The sequence below is a fragment of the Trichosurus vulpecula genome, chromosome 7, assembly GCF_011100635.1.
Source record: "Trichosurus vulpecula isolate mTriVul1 chromosome 7, mTriVul1.pri, whole genome shotgun sequence".
Taxonomy (NCBI): Eukaryota; Metazoa; Chordata; class Mammalia; order Diprotodontia; family Phalangeridae; genus Trichosurus; species Trichosurus vulpecula.
Genome location: NC_050579.1, coordinates 81,039,515 through 81,058,948, shown reverse-complemented (window position 1 = coordinate 81,058,948; position 19,434 = coordinate 81,039,515). Strand labels below are relative to the sequence as shown.

The window sequence follows — 19,434 nt, the reverse complement described above, 5'->3', positions numbered from 1 at the left end:
TCTAAGAGTCTTATGGCGATACACTAGATGCGAAATTCGCGACGGAGAGGAAGGAAAGGGCCAGAGCCGCTTTTTAATGAGGCGGCAGCGCCAGCTTGACCTCTGAACCTAACCTAAGGGCGGAGGGAGCGCAAGCGAGTGACCCTGACTGACAGCTGAAGGAGAACGCTGCGGAGGTCGCAAGAAACCTTTAAGGACAAACAGAGCCCCACGTGACCAGGGAACGCCCCGGCTCCCGAGCCCGAGAGCGCGCAGCCGCGTTGGTGTCACTTCCGCCCAGTTGAGCTCTGCAAGATGGCCGCTGTCTTGTTGAGGTGACTTTAGCCCGGGGCCTGGGAGCGGCGATTTTCGCGGAGGGAGGGGGGTTAGGAGAGGATCATCGTGACCCACCCGGCGCCGCGTCGCTGGGTGGGTGGGCCGGGGAGGGATGCGGGGCTGTAGGGGCTGCGTTCTTTTCCATAGCTGCGTCCTTAGAAAGCGGCGAAAAGGGCCCGCACTGCGCGCCGACCCTCCCCCAGTCCCGCGAGGTTCAAAGGTCACGCCTGTCTTCCGCGCTTTCCCTACTAGAGCCCACCTGCGAGCTCAGGTTCCTGGCCTCAGCGCTCCCTTTGCCTCCTTTACTAGTTAACCCTGTATTAGGCACAGCTGTGTGTATGTTTTGTCCTCCCCGTCCCCCACGGCCGCGGCTTTAGGGCAGGGGGCTGTTTTGCTTATATGTCTGTATTCCCGCCGTAGGCATTTAATAAATACTGAATTCCGTGGTGAGAGGGGACTAAATACACAACGACCGGTAAAAAACGTAGAGGAGCAGTCTAGACAGAGTGAAACATTTGAGGACGGAAGGTGGTGGCGGTCAGGGTTGAAGGTCATGCCCTATTTGGAAAGGGAGAGAGGTTTAAGCAGGTGGGACAAGAAGTCATTGGGGAGGGGGGAGGGGACGACGACGACCATCTGAATAAAAACATTCATCTAACTCAGTAAACGTATTATATGATCATGAGTTTGATCTGCGCTCACTTTGGGAGTAGCCGCCTATCTAGGTGGAAATAAGTCAGCCGGCCTTGGTGCTTTCAGGAAAGTTGGCGGGGGAGAGTTGTGTAGTCATCCGCACAGAGGCGATAACTGAAGAAATGAGTGTAGATGACATCGCCAAGTTTTGGGAAAGTATGGCTTTAGTGTCGAAGTATCGTTCAATCTCTTGATTTCCCCAAATACTTTTTTTTTTCTTTTTTGAAGGCAGTTGGGGTCAAGTGACTTGCTCAGGGTCACACAGCTAGTAAGTGACTGAGGTCACATTTGAACTTAAGTCCTCCTGATTCCAGGGCAGGTACTCTTATCTGTTTTGCACTACCTAGCAGCCTCTCCTCAAATGCTTTAAACATTTCCTTCCCACCTAGTAGTTCACTCAGTGTAAAAACAATCATAAGGGTCTTTGATTTTTCCAAAGAAAGAAAAAAATTATCTTTCCTTCCTTTTTTTTTTCTCTAGAAAGTAGCAGAGTCTGGTGCCTCAAAGCTCCCTACTTTGTGTGTGATGGATGATTTCAATGCTTGATTTCACCTGTGTAGCAGTTATCTAGTGTGCTACGTTATTACTATGGAATTAATACTTATTCCCATTATTAATATTACTAGTACCAGGGAACTTTGACAAAATTAACATGTGGCCTTAATACACTGGTCAGTAGTTTTATATCTTGGCCCCCCAGCTGGTCACATTGCTTCTAGGCAGTTCAGTTTGGGCATTTCAGCCATAGTATTTAGAAGCTGAAGCACACCAGCAGCAGATGTCATCTGCCTTATGTAGTCCAGCCATCAAATAGAATCAATTCAGTGCCAATTATTTGTTTTCTTTCATTTGACAATAAGCTTCATGATGGCAGATATTGTGTCAATCTTTTATAAACTTTTTACATATTACCAAGTGCAGGAGTGAGTCAGTGCAAAAGGGATGGAAATACTCAAAGATTGAAATATGAAGATAGAAAGAGTAACAGCTTAGGTGAAGAAGAAAAGAGAGTTGTCAAAAAAATATAGATGGGATGCACTGATATTCATTTGGCTACACTCAAGAAATTAGATGATTAAAAGTTAAAAGATAGTAGTAGTGGGAGATAATAGAAGGTGAATACAAAAGTGAGGCATTGTTCTCTAAGAATAAGGACCAGGGTGCTAAAGCTGTGAGTGAATAGAGGCTGGTGAGATAAAACGGAAAACAACAAAACAACAAAACGGATGGATGTTTTTCTTTTAGCTTTATTGGGGAAAAGAGGCTTAGGGAAAGGATAGAACTGTTTTTGGTACATAGGACAATGATAATGGTTGACTAGAGCTGGCAGAGCAGTTCAGCTCTTAATTTTTCTTCTGTTTTCTATGCCAAGGTAAATGATCATTTGACTGGAGAGGAGAGCAGAAATGATCAGTAGACTATTGAAACCCAAAATAAGGAAGGAAAATAGAGAACATCTAGCTGCCTTTGATGAGTTCAAGTTACTATATTTAGGTGAGATATGATTGTTGAGCCATTGTAGGTGATCTTTGAAAGATTGTGACTTGCCCAAGGAGGGATACTGTAGAATTGGAGGATAAAAGTCCTGATTTTCAAAACAGGTCAGAGAATGGACTGTGCAAAGTATAGGATAATGAGCATAATTTCATTTCCTAGCAAAATTGTAGAATATATTTTTATAGAGATTGTTAGTGAAAGTTTTTTGAAAGGGTCAGAACAGAGAATCAAGAGGGTTTCTTAACTGTTAAAAGATAATTGGTAACTTTGGAGAGAGTTGTTTTGGTTAAATAATAAGATGAGAAACCAGATTGCAGAGGGTTTAGAAGAGAGTGAGAAGAGAGGGAGTGGCAGCATTGAATGTGGGGTGGCTTTTTTGAGGAATTTGGCTGAGAAAAGCTAGATATAGGATGATAGCTCGAGGGGATAGTAGAGTTATTTTTTTTTTTTAAGGAAGAGGGAAATGCAGAAATGTTTGAAGGCAATAGGGGATTTAAAAAAAAAAAACAGGTCATGCCAGTAAAAACTTGTTTAGAAAAAAGAACAGGTCATGCAATACTAACCTAATTTCCTTTTTTAACAGGGTTACTAGTAAGCGGATCTGGGGATTGGCATAGATCTAGTTTACCTAGATTTTAGTGAAGCTTTCGACAAAGCCATGCTATTCTTGAGGAAAAGATGGAGGGATGTGGGCTAGATGATAATATGGTTAGATGGATTTGGAACTGATTAAAAAATTGTACATTAAAAGTAGCTATTATTGGTTTAGTACTGTTTTTATTTTTAAATTCTCAACTTAAATGACAAAACAAGCATTTCCATATACAGAGCAGATTTTTTAAAGAGGACTTTACATGAAACTACAAACCTTTATTACGTGCAGCTTTCTTTTTTTAAAGTATGTAGTAAATCCAACATCTAATATCCAAAGATGTCCTGTTGTGATTCTTCTAGTCTTCCTTCTGTTTTCTTCTTTGCATTTTAAAATGTTTAAGTGACCTTCTTTTCTTTTTTCTCCTTGACAATCCTAAAACTAGACCTCTCTCCCACCCTCTCAACAGGTAAAATTTAGAAAAAAAGGAAAACAAAATCCCAGTAACAAATAAGCATAGTCAGGAAAAATGAATTCTCACATTGACTATGTCCAAAAAATGTATGTCTCATTCTTCATTTGGAGTCCATCGCTTCTCTGTCAGGAGAATGCTTACTCATTGGTCCTCCAGAATCATGGCTTATCATTTCATTGATTAGAATCCTTTGTTCTTTCAGAGTTTTTTTTTTTAAAGCGATATTATTATACATATTGGTTCTTATAAATTGGTTCTTTGGGTTCTGCTCATTTCACTGTGCATCTGTTCATGTCTTCTCAGGTTTCTCTTAAACCATTCCTTTCATTATTTCTTATGGCACAATAATATTACATTACATCCATATACTATAATTTGTTCAGCCATTCTAAGATGAGTATTCTCTTAGTTGCCAGTTCTTTGCTGTAACAAAAAGAGCTACTTCGAATACTTTTGTACACGAGTCCCTTTCTTTGTCCTTTTTGGGACATAAGCCTAGTTAATGATACTCTGAGACAAAGGGTATGCACTGTTTTGTTACTTTTTGGACTAGAGTTCCAGATTACTTTCTAGAACAGTCCAAGCTTTATTTGTGCAGTTGATTTTTTAAAAAAACGTAAGTAAAGGGACATTACTTTAATTTCTTAATAAATTTCATCTTGTTAGATTTCTTCTACCATGCCAGCCTCTACAGATCTTTTTGGCTACCTTTGGATACTTCCAGTGTATTCTCTCTTCCTCTCAGGTTGGTATCATTTACAGCCTTGGTAAGCATTACTTTTATATCTTTAACCAAAACATTAATAAACATGTTAAGTAGGAAAGGGCCAAAGACAGAAGTGTGCAGCATGGCATTAGACATCTCCCTCCAGGTTGACGTAGATCTATTTAGTTCTTCTCTTGCCAAACTTCAGCCTAGATCACTGTCACCATTTTCTTCCTCTCCTCCAATTCATGAGCTACATAAGAAAGCTGGACAAAGTTTTACAACTAGGCTAGCTGGATACTTTATGTTGGTTGGTTGTGGTCCTTTGTTCTTGAAGGGGACCAAAATGACATCACTATCTATGCTAGAGTCAAGTTTCAGTGTGTCCGACTGTGGCTGATCAGACCAGTATGAGCTCAGAATACTCTACCACAAGTTGGGCACAAATAGTCCATGTGAACACTTGGAGTGAATACTCTAAATTGTGCATCCTGTGTTTCCTTTGAGCTGTTTCAATTCTGCTTTGCTCATAGAGCACAGCACCTTCTCTGATGTGGGCAGGCCATGCTGAGCAGTCCTGTGCCAGTGTCTCCCATGTCACCCAATCAATTCCAAAGTTCTCAAGAGAGACTTTGAGAATGTCCTTGTATTGCTTCTTCTGGCCGCTGTGAGTATGCTTGCCCTGTGTGAGTTCTCCATAAAATAGTCTTTTTGGCAAGTGTGCATTTTGCATTTGAACAATGTGGCCAGCCCGTTGGAGTTGCACTTTCTGAAGCAGAGTTTGAATGCTTGGCAGTTTATTTCGAGTAAGGACATCAGTGTCTGGTAACTTATCCTGCCAGGTGACCTTCAGAATCTTCCTAAGACAATTCAAATGGAAGCGATTCAGTTTCCTGGCATGGCTTTGGTATACTGTCCAGGTTTCACAGGCATACAACAATGAGGTCAGCACAATGGCTCTGTAGACCTTCAGTTTGGTAGGCAGTCTAATACCTTTTCTCCCCCATACTTTCCTTTGGAGCCTCCCAAACACTGAGCTAGCTCTGGCAATGTGTGTGTCAACGTCATTATCAATGTGTACATCCCTGGAAAGTACACTACCAAGGTAAGTGAACTTATCCACAGCATTCAGAACTTCTCTATTTGCTGTAATTGATGGTTCCGTGTATGGACATGTTCCTAACTGGACCTTCACTGCAATGAGCCAGTTATTCCTTTTATTCTTTCCTATTTGATGCCCTTTCTCACTGTCCACAGAAGCTATTCCAAATGTTCTCATCCCTCCAGCCCCATTCTTCTTCCTTTTGTCCTCTCCCCGCTCCCCACCCCAATCTGAGGATTTTTACTTCTTAACTGAAAAAATTGAGGCTATTTGATGTGGGCTTTTTATTCTTCCATTCTCTTCATCTCAAAACCCCTTGACATCATCTCCCACTCTTTCTTCCTTTCCACCTGTTTCTGAAAAACACACTTGCCAAGGCCAGTTGCTGTCCATCTGCACTTGATCCTTTATCCTCCTGTCTCCTTCAGTAGATCACATGTTCAATCTTCCCCCCCACCCCATTGAATCTTCAGCCTCTTCCTATCAACTGGTCCTTCCCTACAGCCCTCAGACATGTTTTTCCATCCTTACAAGTTTTCTCTATCTTTACAAAAACTTCATTAGACACTACCATTTTTTCAAGTTACCTTCCTATAGCTCTTCTCTTTTTCCCAACCAAGCTCCTTGAAAAAGTTGTCTGTACTCACTGCTTCCACTTTCTTTCATCATTCCTTAGACCTTTGCAATCTGAGGTTATCAATGATCTCTTATTGACAAATCTGATGGTCTTTCTCAGTCCTAATCCTTCTCAGCTTGTGTGCTGCATTTGATTCTGTTGACTGACCTCTCCTCCTGGATACTCCCTCTCCTATCTGGGTTTTTGTGACATTCCCTTAATTGGCCTCCTACATGCGTGAACTTGTGTTCTCACTTTCCTTCAGTACTTATCATTCACATCATTCCCCCTAACAGTGGGGTTTTCATCAAGGTTTTTTCTGGGCTGGATCCTCTTCTATTCTCTCTCTTGGTAACCTCATTAGCTCCCACAGATTTAGCTATAATCTTTTTGCGGGTGACTCCCAGTCCTATAAATCTAGGCCCAGTCTTTCTTCCGACTCTCATTACAGTCATATACCACAACTTCTTCAGCCGTTCCCCATTTGATAGGCATCCCCTCAATGGCCAATTCTTTGCCACCCCAGAAAGAGCTGCTATAAATATTTTTATCCATGTGGATCCTTTCTCCTTTCCCCTTTTTATGATCTCTTTGGGATACAGACCTAGTAGTGGTATTGCTGGATCAAACGGTATGCACAGTTTTGTAGCCCTTTGGGCATAGTTCCAAATTGTTCTCCAGAATGGTTGGATCAGTTCACAACTCCACCAACAATGCATTAGTTTATGTATGTATTTATTAACTTCATATTTATGTGATATGTTTTTACATATACCTTTAGATTATAAGCTCATGGGAAGTAAGGATCATTTCATTCTTTGTTCTTATATTAGGATTGCTTCATTCTTTGTTCTTGTATCTCCAGCACCTAGCATAGGGCCTGGTACGTGCCAGACACTTGATAAATACTTGTTGATTGTTTGCTTGAATAATCATTAGTTGAGGGTTAAAGTTACTTACTAGTAATCCTTCTAGTCATACTATCATGCAGCCCATAATTACTAATTTCAGCCAGAAGATACCACGAGAGAAATATGGAGCGGGATTTGTACTTGTATTTCATGTGAAAATTAGTGGTTGTGGGGGGTTTGTGTGACCAGTTGTTTCTGTAGGGGCCTTGTGGAAAGTTAACATTGCCATTTGTTTGGTGGAAACAATAGCACTAGACAGAGACAGCCGTAGATTCCAACCCACATCTGCAAACTCTCACTGGGTGACTGAGTGACCAGGCCCAGCTTGGTGTGAGGAATGCGTGCCCTGCAACTTCAGAGTTACAATTACTTCAATTGATTTAAAAAGATTTGTTCCCACTTCTTTTTTTCCTGAGAGTCTTTGGTGCATAATGTCATCATTCACCTCTTGCCCTTAAAGCTGGAGCAAAGAGAAGTATTGATTGGATCTTATTTTTCAAATTCTAATGTTCCAAGAGAGATAGGGAAAATACTGGTGTATTAGATACTTATGGTGAGAGGGAAATAAGGCAGTGTCAACTTTATTGGATAGTGTGGGAATCTTGTAATTTTTTCCCATTATTCGTGGTTAGCGTTTGGGCTCTGCATTATTTCTACCTTGAAGTACTTTTGAAAGATGGCTTGTACTTTTATGGCCAGAGTCAGGGTAAGAATCACATGCCTTATTTAATATACAAACGTGAAATGAATTTTAATTTCTTACCTGGATGTGACGATTTTGTAGTTTTTCTGGAGATGGTTTTATCCTTGGTATAATAATAATAATGATAATAACAACACTTTGGTATAAGAATTGTTATTCTTATTTTGCAAGTGAAGAAACAGACTCAGAGAATTGAGGTGACTTGTCCATGGTCACTCATGTCATAAATGGTAGAGCTGGGAACTCTCAGTTCTTGTGTATATAGAGGCAGCATGGGACAGTGGACAGGATGCTGGGCTTGGTATCAGGGAGATTTGGTTTCAGGTCCCACTTCTGACATTTATTAACCATGGTACCATGGGCAAGTCATTTAACCTATTTGCACCTCAGTTTCTTTTTTATAAAATGAGGAGGGTGGACTTGATGACCTATATGAACCCTTTTAACTTTTAATCTATTATAATTCTTTTTTTCTTTAAAAAAAATTTATTGATGTTCTTTTTTTATATTACTGTCACTCCTTAACCACCAGAAATCCTCCTTTGTCTCTAATAATTATAGTTATGCAAAACAAATCAACATGTTGCATATGTCTGTTAAATTATGACTCATTCCGTACCTCTAGTGTACCAACATTCTGCCTAGAGGGTGGGGTATATTTCACCATTAGTTTTCTGAATTCATGATGGATTATTACATTTATTGATTGGAGTTCTGAAGTCTTTCAGCGCTATTTTCCTTTATGTCATTTTGGTCATCATGTAGACTGTTCTGGTTCTACTTACTTTCTTCTGTATCACTTTGTTTAAGTCTTTTTACTACAACAATATTCCATTACATTCTTGTTTGTTTAGTTTAGCCACTCTCCCATTCGATGGGCACCCACTTTATTTCTTTGCTATCATGAAAAGTACTGCTATAGGTAATTTTTTCTACTGCCTTTCCAGGAGAAGTAACCCTAGTACTGTAAATCTCAGAAATTATTGAGTGTTCAAATAGAAAATTCATACTCAAACATTTTTCTGTATTGGTAGATGAAATTTTTTACACATATTCTTTCCTCCCCCATCCCAGTGTTAACCTAGATATCCTTCTATATCAGTCAGTCAGTCAACAAACATTTATTACATCCCGAGGCATTTGACATTCTAAGTGCTTTAGTTTTCCTCATAAACTTTTTTTTTAATCACATCTTTCCCCTATTCAAGAACTTAAAAGTGCTTTCCTTAATTACTTAGTTAATATTCAAGGCCCTCCATTGTTTCTACCCAAGCTCTTCCTCCCCCCACCTCTACCTCTCTCCCCCTCCTTCCCTCTCTCCCCCCTTTCTCTTTCCTTCCCTCGATCCCACCCTGTCCCTCTCCCTTCCTAAACTTTTATCACATAGATTTTTGTTTTTAATTTGTATATATGCTGCAGTACTCCCACTCTCCCAGCCTTCACCTAAGAAACACTGCATTTTGAGTGCCATGAGAATTGAGATTATGTTTTTAACATTAGAAGGACTGAAATTTAGGAGTACCTCGAAGGAACAACCTGCATCAATTAACACAATACTTTTTGTTTAATCTATAAGGCAAAGAAAATAGAGATATTAGGATGAAAGTATTTTGTGTCAGTTCATACTCTTGGTCCTTCTAGTGTTAAATATCCTTTTATTTCCCACAGTGCTGCGTTAGGTACTGCATAAAGGAAGCATTCCATAAATATTTGTTGAAACTGAAATTTGTTGAAGTTGTGCCCCATAATACTTAACTTGCTGGAGCCGAGCCATTTCTTGCTATTTTGCACCTATGTCCTATATGTACTGTTTTCCCCACTCAACGTGTCCTCTTTTCTGTATCACCTTATTTAATACTCAAAATTTACCTCTTCAGGGAAGTTTTTTATACTTAATCATGCAACCAGTCCTGTTCCTTTACTTTCTTTCTTAAGCATTCACTTGTGGCTTTGCACATATAGTTATTGTTTACAGTTATTCTCAAATTATTTAATGTTGTGTTAGGGGTTGAGCCTTCTGGTTTTTTACTTCTCTACATGACCTAGTATAGTGTTGTATGTTCCAGAGGTGCTCAGCACATCCTTCTGACTGATGGGTTATTTTTTATCTTGCAGATATGCTGGTCGCCATTGTCTCCGTGCCCACCTGAGCCCCAGACTCTGTGTCAGAAAGTAAGTGTTTGAGTCTTTAGGAATTGTCAGAGAAGAAAGAGTGGCTTGAAGTTAGTTAAATAATTATAAGAACAGTTTCAAATAATCACAAAATTTTGAAATTGAATCACATGACATAATATATATAAAGCAAACCTTAAAATATTATATAAATATTAACTGTTGGAAGGGACTGAAGAAGGTATTTAGTGAAACTCTTACTGAACAAGAATCCATTTGACAGCACATCCAACAAGTGGTTATCCAGCTTTTACTCTCTTAGTATCACACTTTATCTTGGATTTCACTTTATTAATCATTTCTGTTCTTTTCTTAATGAACAAAGTTATAAATTTGTTTTTCTAAGGATTTTATTTTAGTCTTTAATCAGTTTTCCTCCTCATTTTTCCTACTGTATGTGACATTGATTAGCCTTTCTTAAACTTTGCTCGCTTGAATTCTGGCATTCTATAATAAAATAATGGCTTATATTTCTGTAATACTTTTTGCAATTTTACAAGTTACCACCAATGAGATAGGCAGGGTTAGAATTATTATAATTCTCTTTATTTCTCCCATCTTATTGGTAAGGAAATGGAGGCTCTAAGTGGTTAAATATCTTACCTATAAGTGGTGAACCTGGGAATAAAAACCAGATTTACTTGAGTCCAGTCTAGTGCTCTTCTTATTAATAATGCTTGCTTCCTCTTCTGGTATGTCCTTTTATACTTTTTACTTCTTAGTGGCTACTTTGATGATTTTTGGTCTTCTTATCCCTTAGCCCTGGACGATTCCCAGGGCTCAATGCTAGGCCTTCCACACTCATTCTCTCAGAACACATTCCCTTTCTTTTTCTAAAACAATATATTTTATTTGTATCTTTTATGTATTATCCACATTTTTCAGTGTATCCCTCACTACCCCCTCCTCCAAAAGAGCCTTCTCTTACAACAGAGAACAAAAAAAAAGGAAAAAAAAAGCCAGCTTAGTAAAAAGAGCCAACATGTTGAAAAATATTATCCATAGTGTTCCATATCCGTAGTCTCCTATCTCTGATGTTATCCAGTGTTCCATATCTGTAGTTCCCCACCTCTGCAAAGAAGGGAGGGAGAGAACCCATTCATTTTCTTGGCTTCAGCTATGACCTATATATAAGAAACCCCCAAATTTTCATTTCTATCTCTGATCTCTTGTCCTTCTTTGCTCTTATAGCTCCTGCCATTCAAAGCTATAACTAACTAGTTATTCTGGTGCCCAAGTCAAGTAGCCTAAAAGGTGCCCTCAGTTTCTCATTTTTCCTTTTTTTTTCTTTTTTCCCCTCAATTTGTCCTAAGACAAATTCATTTACAGTTGGACAGATCTTCATTTTAAGACACAGACCTCATGGAAGGAGAGATTCTCTAAGACACTGAAAGGGCTTCATGAGGAATGAAGCTGGTCTAATTGGGCTGGAGAGGAGCTTGCCTGGAGTACTGTTGTTTTTTTTTTAATTTTTAATTTTTAGTTTATAACATTCAGTTCCACAAGTTTTTGGGTTCCAAATTTTCTCTCCCTCCCGCTCCTCCCCCCAACCCTGCAAGACAGTATTTAATCCAATGTAGGTTCCACATATACCTTCATCTTGAACTTACTTACATAGTAGTCCAGTTGTAATGAAGAATTACAACCAATGGAATGAGTCATGAGAAAGGAGAAATGAAACCAAAAAAAAAAAAAGAGAGAGCAAAAAGTTTGCCTCACTCTGCATTCAGACTCCATAATTCTTTCTCTGGATGTGCATAGCTTTTTCCATCATGAATCTTTTGGAGCTGTCTTTGAACCTTGCATTGATGAGAGGAGTCCAGTCTATCAAAGACCGCATGTCTGTAATTGTGTATAATGATCTCCTGGTTCTGCTCCCCTCACTCAGCATCAGTTAGTATAAGTCATTCCAGGTTATAATGAAGTCTATCTGCTCCTCATTTTTTATAGCACAATAGTATTCCATTACATTCACATAGCACAATTTGTTTAGTCATTCCCCAATTCATGGGCATCCCCTTGATTTCCAATTTTTTGCCACCACAAAAAGAGCTTCTATAAATATTTCTGTACATGCAGGTCCCTTTCACACTTGTATGATATCTTTGGGATATAGCCCTTTTCTATAGCCCTTTGGGCATAATTCCAAATTGCTCTCCAGAATGACTAGATCAGTTCACAGCTTCACCAACAATGTAATAATGTTCCAATTTTCCCACATCCTCTCCAGTATTTATCGTTTTCCTGTTTTGTCATGTTAGCCAATCTGACAGGAGAGATATGGTACCTAAGAGTTGTTTTGATTTGCATTTCTCTCATCAGTAGTGATTTAGAGCATTTTTTCGTATGCCTATAGATATCTTTAATTTCTTCCTCTGAAAACTGCCTGTTCATATCCTTTGACCATTTCTCATTTGGGGAATGACTTGTATTCCTATAAATTTGGCTTAGTTCCCTGTATATTTTAGAGATGAGGCCTTCATCAGAGACACTAGTTGTAAAGATTTTCTACCAATTTTCTGCTTCCCTCCTTATCTTGGTTGCATTGGCTTTGTTTATACAAAAACTTTACAATTCAACATAATCAGAATTATCCATTTTGCATCTTGTAATGCTCTCTATCTCTTGTTGAGTCATGAATTCTTCCCTTTCTCATAAATCTGACAGGTAAACTGTTCCTTACACTCCCGAATTGCTTATAGTATCAGTCTTTATTCATAAATCATACCCCATTTTGACTTTATTTTGGTATATGGTGTATGATATTGGTCCATGCCCGGTTTCTGCCCTAGCATTTTCCAATTTTCCCAGCAGTTTTTGTGAGATAGTGAATTCTTAGCCCAGAAGCTGGATTCATTGGGTTTATCAAAAAGTAGATTGCTGTAGTAGTTGACTATTGTGTCTTGTGTACCTAACCTATTCCACTGTTCCACCACTCTGTTTCTTAGCCTACAGTACCAAGTAGTTTTGATGACTGCTGCTTTATAGTACAGTTTAATATCTGGTATGGCTTGGCCACCTTCCCTAGCATTTCTTTTCATTAATTCCCTAGATATTCTGGACCTTTTGTTCTTCCAGATTAATTTTGTTATTATCTTATCCAGCTCTGTAAAATAATTTTTTGGTAGTTTGATTGGTATGGCACTGAATAAATAATTTAGGTAAAATTGCCATTTTTATTATATTAGCCTGGCCTAACCATGAGCAACTGATGTTTTTCCATTTATTTAGATCTGACTTTATTTGTGTGAAAAGTGTTTCATAATTATATTCCTATAGGCCTTGGGTTTGTCTTGGCAGGTAGACTCCCAGATATTTTATAGTGTTGTACTGTTGTCTCATAGCTTCCTATTTTAGTTGATTCTTGCTAACCAGGTGCTGGGAGCAGCTAGGTGGTGTGGTGGATAGAGTGCCAGGCCTGCAGTTAGAAAGAATCATCTTTGTGTATTCAGATCTGGCCTCAGACACTTGTGACTCTGGGCAAGTCATTTAATCTTGTTTTCCTCAGTTTCCTCACCTGTAAAATGAGCTAGAGAAGGAAATGGCAAATCACTCCAGTATCTTTGCCAAGAAAACCCCAAATGGGGTCATGAAGAGTCAGGCTTGACTGAACAACAACCACCAGATGTTAAACCTGAATATAAGGTGCCAGCAGTGTCTTTTAAAGTTTGATACCTTAAGACAAAATCCTTAGTCATCCTGCTCTGGTTATGACTCTGCTGCTATCTATCTATAGGATGTTGTCATTTGTATGTCTTAAATTCAGCATGTCAGAAACTAAAATCATCTCACATTTCCCCCAAACTAATACCTCTTCCCAGCTATAGTCAACTGCTATCAATTTCACCATCATTTTCTTAGTAATGTGTAACATTGGTGTTATCTCTGACTTGTCATCTTCAAATAACGTAATTTCTCTGAGCCTCAGTTTCCTCTTTTGCAAAGGCTGAATGATAATTCTCCTGCTCTTTGTATCTCGGAGGACTGTTTTGAGGATTAAATGGGGTGGTTGAATGTGCTTTGCAAATCATAAAGCACTATACATATTCTATTACTATTTATCTTATGTAAGTAGTCAGCTGTTTCCTGCCTCTTCTCTCCAGTTTCATCCTTCATTTCTTCTTCAACCATTTTTTGACCTCCATCTTCTCCCCGTTATAATATATAATACACATTGTTGCCAGATTGATCTTATTAAAACGTTGCTTTAATCACAATACTTCTCTGTTCTGAAGTCTATAGTGATGCTGTATTTGGGCCAAATCCAAATTCCTTTGTATGACATTCAATTAGACCCACCTTATATAACCTTATTTTCTACTACTTTCCATTCTGGTCTGTCTAGCCAGGAAGATTTTATTGGTCTTGTTTCTTCTTTCCTCTTTGCCTTTAATCATATGGTTTCCTTAACTTAGAGTGTACTTTCTCCTCAGAAACTAATTATTTCTGTATTTTATTTTTGAGACTCAGGAATCAGGTTCAGCAGTTCTTTGACTAACCTCATCACTTGGAGAGGTAGCATGGTATTGCGGATAGGATACTGGATTTGGAGTCAGGATGACCAGGGTTTTTGTATCAGTCACTTCTGACACTGCCAATATCACCACGGACAAGTCAGTTAATATTTCTTAGTCTGTTTGCTCATCTGTAAAATGGGGATAATGATAATGCTACCTACTTTATAATGTTGTAATGAGGACCAAATTGAATGATATATGTAATGTGCTTTGTAAACTTTAAAGGACTATGTAAATGTCAGTTACTATCACACAATGATTGTTGAGTTATTTTGAATTTATAGATACATGATAGATAGATAGATCCTGCCATTAGGGTGCTTACATTTTAATTGGGGGTGGGGCAAGGAGAGATAACATAAAAAAGAGTTGAGAAGTGGAGAGTGGGAAAGTGGAGGAGTCTGGAGAGTTTGGAGTGAGCAATGCTGGCGTAAATACTTCCTCTGAAGGTTTGAGGTTCGAACTCATCAATGTAGATACACATGATTTCTGTGGTACTGTTACATTCCTGCTTTTGCCTTGAAATTGTACTTCGTTCATATATGGATGTCTCCTCTCTCCATCTAGATTTCTATAGTAGAAATTGTTAAAGACCAGGGGAGAAGGGGCCCATGTCTTCTACATAATACCCAATATTGTGTAGGCATGAAAGCAATTAGTACATTAATCCACTTGTTGAACAGATCTCAACCTAAACCCGGTGAAAAAGAGAAATTGGGAAGCTATCAGAAATCATTAAGTTGGATCTGGTTCCTTATTTTTGAGACAAAAGTAAAAATATTTGGTAATGTGTAAGTAATAGGTCCAACTGTTGTTACTTGCCCTTTTTTGGTCAGTCCTATTGTTGTCAAAAAGTAGAAGGCAACATAAGGGTGGGTGGATAGGAAATAGAAGATATATGAGTATGGAGACATTGAGATGGTTGTGGTTAAACATAAAGGGAACAGAGAAGCAAGGGTAAAATTGGACTGTAGCTTGATGACTAAGTTCTGTAGCATCTGGAAGAGGGCATTTTGATCTGTCAGACTCAACACCCCACATTTAACTGAGTTGGATTGGGAGATGTTGGGTGGGATCTCCCTGGTGAAGAAATGTGTGGTATAGTTGTTTTAGAAAAAATTGTTCCATCTCTGAATATAGACTGTAAGTGAGTGCTTGCCTCTGTGGACATCTGGAATAATTCAGAACCAATTCCTAATTACTCTGGTTATTTTTAGAGAATATTGATTTTTTTTTCTTCCCTCCTCAGAACCAGTAGTCATTTCCCTGATAAATGGCAGGGTCTTCAAGTTAACTCTTTACAGAACCCCCCTGAATAATGAGGTAGGAGATTGTTGAAGGGCCCTCTTCTTCAAGTAGTCTTTAGTTAATAATTATTTTTATTTTTCTCTAATTTCAATAATCTTTTTTCTAGTTAATACTTATTTTTAATTTCTTGAAATCTCATTTTCCCCATCTCTTTCTTTGAATGTTGTGTTTGTCCACACACTGATATATGCTTATCTGTTAACAGATGTACACACACAGACTTTACATCTAAAGTGTTTTAGGTCTCCATCTGTCAGGAAACTTAAGGTTTTTTCTTAGCTGCCTCTTTTTCTAGGATATGGCAACCAGTTCTCTCATCGCTATGATTAGCAACTTCTCACAAGATATCTTGTTATTGCATACATAGGGAAAGTTGTTGTTTGGACTAGCTTCATTAATAGTTTTTACTGCCATATTTCTCATTCAGGGCTTAGCTTTTTTGTTCTTAACTACACTTTAGTACTAGTGATAGGATTTTCACATTTCCCCAATTTTCTACTCAAGTGTCTTTAGGCCTACATAATGATTACTTCTTTCACTTGAGCAATGGATCTTATTGCAGAACTATAGAACGAAAGAATTTCAAAGTTGGAAGAGACCTTCTCAGCCAATCCATAGCCCAACCCATGCTCTAAAAAGAAACCCCATGTAAACATATCTGACAAATAGTCATCCAGCCTTTGCTTGAAGACTCTCAGGGAGGGGAAACCCCTCTGTTTTCTGTTCTAAATTGGGGTAGCCCTGATTGTTAGGAAGTTTTTCCTTAAGTTCTAAATTTACCTTTTTTGTAACGTTAATCCATTTTTCTGAATTCTGCCTTCTGGGGGCAAGTCCTTCCATATGATATTCTTTGTACTTGAAGACAGCAGTCATATACTCCCTGAGTATTCTCTTCTCCAATTCCTTCAGATTATACTCACATGACATTTACTGATTGTTTTCCTTAAAATGTACCCAGAACTGGACATAATGCTCCAATTGTAGTATAACCAAGGCAGTAGAGCAGAACTTTCACTGCCTTATTCCTCATAATAACCATACAATATTACATCAACTGTTTTGTCTGCCGTAACAGACCATTCATGCCTTTTAACCCCATAGGCCATTAAAATTCCCATATCTTTTTGAGGTAAATTACTGCCTATCCATGCTTGCTTCTTCTTGATGTAGGATGCCTAGGTTATACAGTGAGTTCATCTGGCCTCAAACACTTAACTAGCTGTGTCACCCTGGGCAAGTCATTTAATCTCTGTTTGGCTCAATTTCCTCATCTGTAAAATGAGGATACTAATAGCATCTGCCTTCATGGTTGTTGTGGAGATCAAATGAGATAATCATTGTAAAGTGCTTAGCCTAGTGTCTGGCCCATAGCAAGCACTATGTCAATGTGAGCTGTAATAATTATCACTACTGCTATTTCTGCTACTGTGAAATTGGTCTCTGGAGTCCAGAGGTAAGACTTCACATTTATGCTTGTTGAGTTTTATCTTAGATTTATCCCTATATCCCTAATTAAGATCTTTTTGGAGCCTATCACCCATTATGCATAGCTAGCTTTTTGTTATCTGTACATTTAACCAAGATATTGATGAAAAATGTTAAGTAGCACAGACCTCTGAGGCATGCTACTGGAGAGTTTCTTCCAAATATTATTCAACCAGTTCTGAATCAGTCTCATTATTTCATCTAGCCCTCATCTGTCCATTTTTTTCCCCAACAAAAAATAGCATGAAATACCTTATCTAACGTTGTTAAAATTTAAACTATGTCTACATTGTTTTCCTGTTCTGTCATTTCTATATCTCTATCAAGAAGGAAATAAGATCTGGTATGACCTAGTTTTGATTATATCATGCTGGTTCTTTGTGATCACCACTTCTTTTTCTAGATATCCACTTTCTATTTAACAGTTTCTTCCAGAATTTTTCCAGGGGTTGAAGTCAAACTCATTGGACTGTAGTTTTGCAGAATCTATTCATTCTTAGGGATTCCCTTGGTTTATAAGTACTTGTTTGTCCATCTTTCAGGTTTTAAAAAAAAATAAATAAATAAGTCCCATGATGGAATGAAATAGATAGAAAATAGTACTTAATGGCTTTTTTGCTTCCTTAAAATACATCAGTGGCATGAACATTGTGAACTATGGAGGATTCTTGCAGTTGTGTTGGCACACAGTAATGAAAACCAGTGTGGTTTTAAAAGAATGTACCCGCCCAAATACCCATCAGAGGTGGGGGAGGAAAATAGAGAAATTTAGAGTTGGTTGGCTTGATTGTTCAGAGAAGATGAGGAAGGAATTATACTATCTTCTTCCTCCTTAGGGCAGGTACTGAAGGGGAGGTGAGAAAGAGCTTTATATTTAGAGCAAAGGCTCTTAACCTGGTCCATGAATTTGTTGGGTTTTTTTTTTTTTTTAGTATTTTGACAATTGTATTTCAGTATAATTGCTTTCCTTTGTAATCCTGTGTATTTTATTTTATGCATTTAAAAACATTTCACTACAAAGAGCTCTGAAACAAGAAAGTTTAAGAACTTTTAGGATGTGCTAATTAACGGGGACAAAACAAAATATTAGATTTATTGAATTATACAGCAAAATTTTCAATTTTTTCATCTTTAGAAAACCTTTACTATAATCTGCTACTACAATTATCTATTTTACATGATTGACATTGAGTTTACAGCAGTTTGATATATTCTTAAACTTCATCATGAAACCACACTTTTGTTACATTGGCTCTGAGTATACTTTTGACAGTCTATTTTTCCAAGTCTAGCTTTAATTATATCTTTTAGGTTCCCAGGCCATTGAACCCTCCTCTATCTGTTAACTTTTGATGACATGTTGCATGGTACAAGCCCTTATTGTGATACTACATCTCCGTTGAGAATTTCTGTAATTTTGGAACAATTTTACTTCTTCGTATATTTATCAGAATTTATCATTCCCTCAGTTACATTAAAAAATCTCCCAGACAATTTTTTGGATGACCTTTATGGTATGACGAAGATATCGGATCTTACAGGATCACCTGGACTTCTTCTGACAACAGTTTTGGCATAGCCTTAAAAGAAAAAGTGAGTTTCAATAGCAAAAATTATTTTTTTTCATTGGGGAAAAAATAAAGAGACTATCTCCCCGTCTCACCCAGGCTGAAAGTACAGGAGTGCACCACTGTCCCAGGTCTTTTTTTCAGTCTTTAATAGAAAAGTTTTTGTATTATTTTGCTTGCAACAAGAGTTTTTTTATTCATAGAAAAGATAAGCAGCTGTTTTTAAAACAGTCTTCTTGTTCTTCCAGCTTAAGAAGCCTGGCCATGGTATAGAGGAATCAATAGCAATTCCTCTGGCAGTTAGGTCTCTTTGAAGGTCTTAGCTTGCCCTACTTGGTAATTAGATAATACACAAATAAGATAATGTATATAAAACATTTTGTATTGGAAAACAGTCTGCTAGAAATTAGGCTTAGATCAATGTCTTATACTACATTCCATAATAAATTTAATATAGATGTGACCTGAATATTAAAGATCATACCATTAAAAGATTAAAAAATCAGACCATATACTTTTTATAGCTATGGATAGGAGACATAGTATTAATCAATAGATAGAGGTAATTACAAAAGCAAATAATTTTGATTACCTGAAATTGAAAAGCTTTGGCACAAATTAAATTAATGCATCTAGAATAAGAAGGGAAGCAGTGGAATGGAAGAAAAATCTTCAAATTTCTCAGATAAGGGTTTAGTATCCAAGATACAAAGACAAAAAATATTATGTAAAATATATTTTATATATATGTGTATATCATATGAGATGTATGTG

General features: G+C 37.9%; 1 protein-coding gene across 1 annotated transcript in view; it reads left to right on the top strand.

Annotated features, from left to right (window-relative positions):
- The first annotated feature begins 242 nt into the window (after positions 1–242).
- The window catches only part of SDHC (succinate dehydrogenase complex subunit C), a 36,020-nt gene continuing 16,828 nt past the window's right edge, over positions 243–19,434 (top strand). Inside the window, exons 1-2 of the mRNA XM_036767772.1 lie at positions 243–314; positions 9,726–9,782. Coding sequence (XP_036623667.1) covers positions 295–314; positions 9,726–9,782 — 77 coding nt within the window. The 5' untranslated portion in view covers positions 243–294. The remainder of the gene's footprint in view (positions 315–9,725; positions 9,783–19,434) is intronic.